The sequence below is a fragment of the Haliaeetus leucocephalus genome, unplaced genomic scaffold (assembly GCF_000737465.1).
Source record: "Haliaeetus leucocephalus isolate CR32 unplaced genomic scaffold, Haliaeetus_leucocephalus-4.0 Scaffold556, whole genome shotgun sequence".
Lineage (NCBI taxonomy): Eukaryota > Metazoa > Chordata > Aves > Accipitriformes > Accipitridae > Haliaeetus > Haliaeetus leucocephalus.
Genome location: NW_010972992.1, coordinates 6764948 through 6774565, shown reverse-complemented (window position 1 = coordinate 6774565; position 9618 = coordinate 6764948). Strand labels below are relative to the sequence as shown.

The 9618-nt window shown below is 48.0% G+C and overlaps 1 protein-coding gene across 1 annotated transcript in view; it reads right to left on the bottom strand.

The window, feature by feature from the left end:
• Positions 1-536: 536 nt before the first annotated feature.
• The window catches only part of VWA1 (von Willebrand factor A domain containing 1), a 32582-nt gene continuing 23500 nt past the window's right edge, over positions 537-9618 (bottom strand). Inside the window, exons 4-7 of the mRNA XM_010577419.1 lie at positions 4300-4578; positions 2988-3260; positions 1948-2217; positions 537-1298 (exon numbers count right to left, since the gene is read on the bottom strand). Of these exons, the coding sequence (XP_010575721.1) occupies positions 1258-1298; positions 1948-2217; positions 2988-3260; positions 4300-4578 (863 nt within the window). The 3' untranslated portion in view covers positions 537-1257. The remainder of the gene's footprint in view (positions 1299-1947; positions 2218-2987; positions 3261-4299; positions 4579-9618) is intronic.

Sequence of the window (9618 nt, the reverse complement as noted above, 5' to 3'; positions counted from 1 at the left end):
AGGTATGCCACGGTAATTCAGTGGTCACGATGCAGGCAGTACTGCACTGTTGTTTGGAGGTGTGCATGTGAATGAAAAACAAAAATAACTGCTTTAGGTGGTCTTGCTCTCTGGCTTTTCTTGACTCACTGCTGCTCCTTGAGCTCAGCTGAGAGCTCTAGAGTAGAATAATCTGCTGGAGAAGCAAATTCCCAAGTTTTTGAGTTTCTTGCTCTCTCAGACTGATACCAAACCCCAAGGCAAATGACTTGGGGGAACTGAACCCTTCAAAGTCCATCTGGGCTCTGTATGTCATCGCAGCAGATGAATTTAATACCAGTGCCAGAGGGAGAATGGAACGGTGTTGATTAGACTCAAGAATTCAGCAGGCTGGCAGTGAGCAAACTTTTCTGCTAGATCACTCTGACAGTGCTCATCAGCCCTGGCCTGGCCCTATCGTTCCATTTCTCACAGTTCACCGACCCAGCTCTGCTATAAACCAAAGACCAACTGGGAACACTAAACTGTCCTTGCACTTTATAAAAGGCAGGATGTCCCAGCCAAAGGCCAAGTGGGTTAACAACCTCTTTTCTTCCTCTTCTCAGAAATCCTGGTGGCTCTGACCCAATCTTCTCTGCATACTCTACGTGTTTGTATTATGTTCTTCTTCTTCCTCCTAATGCTTTTCCCTTCCATCCCCAAGGTGCTATACTTTTGGGATGCCTAATTTGAGCTACCTGGTGAGTACACTGGATGAGTTGGAGGAAAGCTGCTCTTTGTCAAGTGTGTCGGTTTCAATGGCTGTTGACAGAAGGAATGGATTTGGCCACATGTAATCTTTCTCCGAGTGCAGGTGCCCAGAATGAAAGGCCAGGGCAGTAAACAGCTGAGTCTTCAACATGCTCATAAGCTGCAAAAATGAAACTGTATCAACATTTAATAAATAGAGAACAGGCAGTAAGCAAGCAATAGTGAGGATTCATCACTTTGTCTTTTGTTTGTTATTTGTCAGGCATATGTATATAAAAGAGGGTACAGATTTGGGGTCTATTAGTCAGATTGGTTGTTCCATCCAGCCAAGCCAAACCTTTAAGCTTTGCAAGAACTTGGCTGAGGAGAGCCTTTAGGCTTGACAACCAGGACACCTTAACAGACAGTGCAGGCTGGGAGATGATCTGTGAGCTTTCCAGTTTCCTCTCCTGACCCCTCCTTTTTGTCCAAGTCTTTGTCCAAGCAAGATTCCTTGCTCTGCCGGGAATCAGTTCACTCCAGAATCCATCATGCTCTCTGTCTGTGCTTATATCCTTGGGCCTCTGTAGCTGGGAAGAACACAGGAAGTATAATGTCATCTTTAGCCACCCATTCTCCAAATTTGACCGAGTCAGAGATCCAGTCCCTGTGGTTATCTTCACTATCCCTCCAGCCTCTTGCTGTGCTTCTGCACTGTCACACAGCATCTTTTTAGCTCTTACTTCACTTCAGCCTATGAAGAATCCCTTTGTGTTTCATGACAGTAAGTGGCTTCTGAGTAATGGAAGGAGGAAAGCAGATGTGTTGTGACTTACAAGCTGACCATTAAACACAGCTACTCCCTGCCACGTTGAAAAGTGAAGGGTAGCCAAGAGTTCAAATGACTTTTAAACAGCTCTTCCAATGCCCATGCCAACTTTTAGCAGTCTTCCCGCCCTTGTTATCCCAAAGCAGTTGCAGGACTGCCTCCACTGTACACTTTTTCTCCTGCCTGCAAATATAATGCCACTAGGAGGAGTATTGCTCTTAAAAATGGGGAAAGAGCCCATCTTTGGACAGTATCTTTTGGGCTGATAGCTGTGATGAAGCCCTATTGGCAAGCTAGCTGATGGGCACAGAGCATTTCAGCCATGAGGGCTCCTCTGTGTTGGATCTCCAGCACCTCAGTGCCCTTCAGGACACTTTCCCTTGGCTAAAGTGCCCCCAGATTCTGCTCACCTGGCTGCATGTGCACCATGCGGCATAGCCGTTTGCCTGGCTGGTTCTTGTACATGGGCTTTACGCACACTTTGTTAGTGGTGCCTGAAGCCAGGTCTGTGAGGATCACACTGTGTATCTGTGGCGAAACGCTGATGACAGATGAAGGGCCAGTTTGCCGCCGGCATCTGACTCTGTAACCAAGGACTTTGCCATCAGCAGAATCCCAGGAAGCTTTCAGGGTGTTGGGGCCCATGTCTTCAAAGCGAAGGTGCCTCACTTTGGAGCCCTCTAGAGAAAGAAGATTCATGTTACTGTGGGCCATTTGTATGGAGTGGTCCTTACCGTCTAGCTCCTTGCTCCTCCCAAGGGGATTGCTGAGAAGGGGCCAGCCAGCCTGGTCTTTCTCTGTTGTAGAGACACAATAGCCCATCACTCTACATCTCTGCACTGGAGGAGCTCAGCCTAATTAGCCCTTAACTTTGTCCTGGTACCAGCACAAAATAACTTTTGTTGGCACTGTTAGGCACTGGCTGGCCACCTCCCACACCCTCAGCTGCTGTCATTCTCTGAGCTCCTCACTCTTGAGTCCTAAAAAGAGCTAGGTTTTGCCTCTTGCAATATCTTTACAGGTACCTCTTCAGAGCAGAAGCTTCTGCCAATGAAGTTTCCACCCCTCTGTTCCTAAATCACACCAAAGAACAGCCACTGAGGAGATAGAAGGGAAAGGCAGTTTTCTTTCTTCTTTAGGGAGATTCAGGGATCTCCAAGTTTGTTCAGCTTGTGACTGCACCAGCAGCTTGGCAGTACACACCCTGTAATAGCAGTCATGTTGTGCGTGTCTGATTTTCTTTCAGTCCTGTGCCTTATACATCTGCTACATCCTAATGGCATATCATGTGCTGTTCATCAGAAGCTGCAGCTTTCCCCTTCTCATCCCTCCCCAGTAACTGGGCTGAAAGAATTCTCTGGCTTCACCTAGAGGCAGATGATCTGTGCAAAGAAACAGGCACACTTCAGAGCCCATATAGTTTCCTATCAGCAGAGTGCCGCTCACTCACCTTCCTGAGTGCATGCTTTAGCTGACAGGGATTTCTCCTTTCCCGATTTGTAGACTGCAGTCACTGTCACTAGATAGGTTGTATTGGGTGCCAGATTCTCCACCACAGTGCTATTGTGCTCGCCATCCACCTCCAGCAGCTTCACTGAGTTCCCAGGGAGTGGTCCATACAGGATCTGATAGCTGACCACACTGTCCAGTGTGGGAGCCCAACTAACATGGAAGCTGTATGGCCCAGACTCCGAGATGAGAACCTGAGCTGGGCTTTTTTCCTCTGAAAGCAATGTAAAAAGATGTGAATGAGTATGTAATTCAAGGCATAAGAATGCTGTCAGAGGAGCATAATCGACCTGCCCCATATTTGGCTTCCAGGAGGTGGAAGAAAATCCATCCAGCAAGTGGATGTTGATAGTCATCCAAGTCAGCACAACCCAGCTCAGCCCTAAGAAAACAGTTTCTCTACCTGTGCAGCATAGAGCAGGCAAAACTACTCAGCCAAAACTGTTCTTGCATGCAGAAAATTAATATTGGATGCAAGTTCATCTTGACTTTGTCACCCCTCTTCAGATTTTCAGTGTGTCACTTTTTTGCATGTTGCTCTCCAGCAGAAATCTGAGTTATTCTTCTGACCCAAATGACTAGTCTGTACAGAGAAGATGGCTTCTGCTCTGAGTGGTCTTCCTCTCCTTCTCTCTTAAACAGGGATTCCCCATCAGTGGATACACCTGCCCAGAGAAGCAGAATCACCTGCTTCAAGAGCATTACTCTCCCCTAGCTGCACCTGCAGCCTCAGGTAGGAGACAGGGATCTCCTTGTTCCCATAGGAACGGCTCAAGCTATGAAGGTCAAAATTCCCCTTTGGCAGTAACCCACACAAGGCAGCACTGCTTCTGCCAGACTATCGTACTGGGATAGTAAGTTATGTGCAGCAGCCTGTGCTTTATCCCCAGTGGGGTCTACGCCTCAGCCCTGTTAAATATTTGCAAGCTGCAGCTCCCGCTGCCTTTTCCCAGGGCAGTGGGCTCTGCTTTCCTCCAGACTGATAGATTTTTAAGGTTGGAAGGGCATCTTACGACCATCAGAACTGATCCCCTGTTCTGGGCAGTCCAGAACATCTCTCTAAGGAAAGAACTGCCAGCTGAGTGCCAGCATAAAGCAGCTCATTATGTTCTGTCCTAACCACAACCATCTGCCTTTTCCAATCAGACCATGAGGCTGTGGGATGCAGACCAAAGACTGTCCTGTTTGCTTTATATATGTGAGGCTCAGTACAGTGGAGACTTCCCCTTTCGTCACGGTTGTGCACATTTTACCTGCTAGTGTAGTAACCCTTGTTGTCTGGGGAGGGAAGTAGTGGACGTTGGATTCAGGAATGAGTGCCACCTCATAAGTAGTTTCTGGTGCAAGGTTGCTTAGCATGAGGCTAGTGTGAGCCCCAGACACTTGCTTTGTCCTCTTCCTTGCTAGATCATCTATTGGGGCATACTCCAGGGTGTAGTAGCCAGTTTCTTGGGAGAGGAGTTTGGGCCACATCAGGCGGAAGCTGCTTGAGGTGATATCTACTGCATGGAGCCGATTTGCTTGGATAACATCTGGAAGAGAAACAGGAGCAAGAAATCACTACTGACATTAATACAGAGAACATGGCACATCTAAAATACAGGCCCTTCTGGATGGGAGATGTAGCCTACAGCAAAACTGGATGACAGCTGAAGTCACCTAGGTGTAGCCAAGCCCCTTCGTAGCAATTTAGTGAACCAGACCCTCTTTGAAAGGTTCAGGAGCACAAAACTAAATCCTTGAAGCCAAGCATAAAGCTAAAAAAAAATGTAAAAAGTGCGTCAACTGAGGCAGCAATATTTGGATTTTCGCACCACTCCCACCTCTCAGACAAGATCCTTTCACTGAACAGAGCTTGCAAAGGAAATGCATATATCCCAATGGCCATGAGTAGCATTTGGGCTAAAGGAATTGCTTAGGTGTGTCTGCACAACAGGTTTCAGCTCAAGAATGCTATTGCACCTTGCCTCCTAGGCATCTCCAGCCTCAAACCAGTTTGCCACAAGCCTCCAAGTTGCTCTGTAAAGCCCCAGCTTTCCCTCTCCATTCTCTCTTCCTAGTCCTTTTGTGCTGGTGATCTGCTGTGACAGAGAGGCCTGGCACAGCAGGAACCGTGCCTCTCCCCATCCAAGCCTGTCTTGCACCACCAAGAACAAATCTGGAGTGATCTAGCAAGTTCTGGGCAGCTGCTGCTGCTCAAGAGATGTGCGGGAGTTACTGTGCCTGGCCAAACAGGCAGCTTCCCCCACTCAGCAAGACGTTACCACGTACCCAATATGGCAAGCAGCACTGGCACTGTCTGTGACAAAGCTGGAGACAGAATTTGGGCATCCAGGTTCCGAAACTCCTGCAGTCAGTTCATCCAAAGCTCCCTGTGGAAATCACCTACTAGTGAAACCAAACCACTAGAATTTGTCATGTATGCGAAGCAGCCCAGAGTGTGAAGATATATATTTCTCCCTGCTCTCTGCCTGTACCCAGTGGCCAGGAAGAAGGGGCAGCAACTGGGGATTGTCCAGCATTTGCTGAGCCAGCTGCATTCATCCCAGCTGAAGTCACTCCCTGCAGTGTTTCACAGAGCTCCATTGTTTTGTGACATTCAACATTCAGAGCCACTCTTGTGCTATCTTGCCTCTCTCTCCCCCTGCACAGAGACTTCTCTTCAAGGCTCATACTACCTTTGAGTTCTAGACCCCAAATGCCAGACACGAATACCTCTTCTGACACTCTGCAGTTCCCCCAGCTTCCTCTGCTACTTGACCCTTCCGACACCCATAGCCTCCTGAGCCCATCTTGGGCAGAATTCCGCTGTTCTCTGGTCTTCCAGAGGGGCAGAAACACACAGGACTTTGTTTCTAGCTCCAGGGAAGTGGCATAAAAAGAGATAAAGATGCTTTTTTTTTTTTTTAAAGCACCCTGAGCTTTAGAGAACTGCATTCGCTCTGCACAGTGTCACTCCTGAAACCTTACGATAGTACCCTCCAGCTCAAGCTTAAATACTTCACAGAGTACTGTAAGTAGCGCTCCCTGGCTGCTCATTACACAGAGGTAAAGGGAGGCACGGAAGTCTGCCCAGACCTGCAAGAGAATAGGGGATAGCCTTGCATTCTCAAACTTGTCCTTTAACTGAGAAAAGATCAGCTCTCCTCCTCCGAGCCCCTGCCAACTTCCCCGTACCAATAAAGCAGCCTCAGTTTTTCCTCTGAGCTGTTCCTTGGCTCTCCCAGACAGGCAGGAACATTCCCCTTCTCCATGCCCTGCCCGCTCCTGTCCACGCACGCTGCCAGCCAGCAGCACTCCACCCGGCTGGAGCTTGGAGGAGGCAGCGGGTGGGAAGCAGCACCATGGGACCTGGAGCACTGCACCCTTCTGTGAGCCCTGCAACTACCAGTGGCCAAGCCACAAAGGAACAGTGAACAGAGGAAAGGCCTCAGCGCCAAAAGTCCTGCCAAAAGCTCGGGGAATGGAAATAAGTGAGCTCGGAGGCAGGGCTCAGGGACACTGCGAATAGATTGGGCAGATTAAAGTGACAGGGTGCAACACCTGAGAGACATGTTACAGGAAGCCCACAGCAAATAGCTCTGCCCATTGTTGCCAGATTAGAGGTGCCTTGAGTGTATAAAGAGGGCAATAAGCCCCAGAAAATAGATGCCCATGGTATGCTTCACAGCAGCTCCTTGTTCCCAGAGAGAAGCAGCAAGTTAATCTCTTGCATTAGACCCAGGCAGTGCCTTCCTAGCAACACTCAGAGACGACTTGTGACACACGTGCCTTCCACCTCCTACCTCTTGGTGACTTGAAACACCATTTTGCAGCCACAAGCTTGCTGGCATCCCATGAATGCTGGCAAGGTCAAGATTAGACTTGCAGAAATGCTGCTCCTTTCATGATGTGCGTAAGAAATGCAGCCAGGCAGCAGATGAACCTGTTCTAGTCCTGGGTGCATGATCCCCTCTCTGCAGAAGCTTCAGCTAGGACTTGGGACAAATCACTTCTGCTTCATGGCTCTATTTCCCTACTATGATATGTATGGGGGTAGGGTTCCAATACTGGGAGGAGGGAACACACTTCTCCATTACCAGGGTGGACATTTAAAGTCTGAGATCACTCCCTCTGGTTGCCTGCTTATATTCAGTGCTAAGAGAGAATGTCAGAGGACTCTAGGCTCAAAGCCTTCACCGCAGCAGAAGTTATCCAGAACTTTCTTTCGGATCAGAAATGTGTTGCTCTGAATACACATGGGAAGTGGCTGATGTTTTGCGACTGCTGGGCAGGTGGGCTCCTGTAGAACTTGGCTCAGAAGATGGTGCCAAAGGATGAAACAAGTCAGCAGTTGTCAGCACAACTGGCTGAGTGGAGAGCAAGTGGATGCTAGCACAGAACCTGATGTCATCTCAAAGGAATGCCTTGGTTTCACAATATTTGAAGGTCCTTTCCCAGAAGGACACCACCAAATGCCATATATTGGGTACATAATACATAAGATGCAATGGAAGAAGCCTGAGCTAGTGTCCCCTTTCCTTCACAGTTGGAAAGGCAGAGGTATTTGCCAGGAACCAGCTGTGGCCATAGCCAGGCTGGCTGGGAACTGTAGCCTGCTGCATTCTGCAGACTTGTTGTGTCGGGACCATGTGCCAAGGAAAAGGAGGGAGACTGAACATACACATCCATCCACAGTCCCTGTCTTGCACCCATCTGCATAGTAGTGTTACTGGAACTATTTCAGGTCCACCATGTCTAAGAAGCAGTCCATCTTCTCTGACACAGCCAGGTTTTTCAAAAAGGGAACTGAGGCAGAGACATCACATCCCTTGGCCTCAGCAGAGCCTGTAGCAGGACAGAAATACAGTTTGGAAGAGTAAGGCACCTTCCTTTTGTCTCCCTGTCCAAGTAGCTGCTGTCTTGCTGTCTAGGACTGAAGACCCTTGCTGTGAACTCCAGACTCAGCCCTAACAATTTGTTATATTATTTGTCTGCTCAGATCTCTGATCAAATTTCTGAAGGCAAAGAAAATGCTTCTTAACTGAGCAACCCCTACATAAAGATGCCTACCTTTGTTTAGTGAGGTACAGCTGTGGAGACTGAGCTGTTCTATGGAGGGTTCTCAGCCTACCTGAGACAATAGCAACTTGGTAGCCAGAGACCATTGTGTTGGAGTACCTGTGGAACAGGCATGAAACACCCCATCCCTGGATAGGAGGTGGAGGGAGGAGAGCAACTCTTGGCAAAGCTTGTTTGTGCATCTACAAAAGGCTTTAAAAAAAACCAAACAACAAACCAGTAGCAAGAGATGAACATAAGATAGCAGTGATAATAAAACCAGTGTGGGCCATTCCAGAGTTGGAAAGGCCTAATTTCTGCTTGCCAAGGATCCTGTCTGTCCCTGCTATCCCAGGGGCCAGAAGCAGGAAGGGTGGTGATGAGGGCTGCCTCCTCCAGGCAGGGAAGAGTGGACATATGTGGCTTTATTAAGGCTAACTTGGGTGATATTACCAACGTCTGGTATTTTGCTTAAAGCATCAGCTCCTGGATTCATGCGAGAATCTCACCTTCCATTAAAATCCCAGACTAGTAACTTTTAGACCCAGTGGATGCATAGAATACTGCCCTCAAGCGCAGCAGAGTATTTATTACCTTTGCAGATCTTGCAATCTTCAAGACAGTCTTGTGCTGCAAGGATATGCAGGTGATTTCTCATTTTGGGATGCTATTTTATGCCATCTCGATTCAGGATGCACTAGAAGCTGAAACAGCCACTTGAAATGAAACATCTGGGGGTCTGTGTGGCATCTGGTACAGTAGAAGGACTGCTGGTACTGCCCCATACTCATACAGGAGAGAAGTGGATGATTGGAGGAGAACATGGTCCCTGTGTGTGATTTGTTAAATGATCATGGTTGGAACTAGAAAGAAATTGCTATACATAGAGGATTCTGAGGAAAGGGTTACTTGGATGCTCCAAAGCCAGCTCTAACCAACTCACATAGCAGAAGCCAAATGAGGAATTAAAACAGGATTTGCAATGGAGAGAGAACCTCCAGAAAATGAATGGAAAGTCTGCAAAGTCATACTAACTCAGTTTTCCAAGCAAATCCAGAGAGGAGGCTGAGGCAAACCCCTGCTTTGCAATCACAGGCACTCCCACCATGATGGCATTCAAAAGCTGCAAAAAGAACATGCATTGTGCAGTGCAACATGAAGGTTAGCATGAGATATTCCTCTTGGCTTCCAAATTCCTGTCTTCTGGCCCAGATTACGGCTTTGGGTCTCCTCAGACCCTTTCCTGGATGCTTTAGAAAACAGGACTGCTGAAAAATAAAATCTGCTGTTTGTTCCTGCTCTCTGCACAGCAACCACCACAACCATGCTAGCAACAAAGAGGTAGCAGTTGGCCTGCTAAACCTAACAAGTTAGGGCTGGGATTTTCTTCCAAGGGCTGTGCTAGCCAAGTCAGGCTATAGATCTGGCAGACGTGGAACACGTTACAACAGGGGAATTATGGAACAAAAACATTCCTCTCCTACAGTCTTAATGTTGATAGCAAGCACCATCTTTAATTGCTCTTTGTAAAA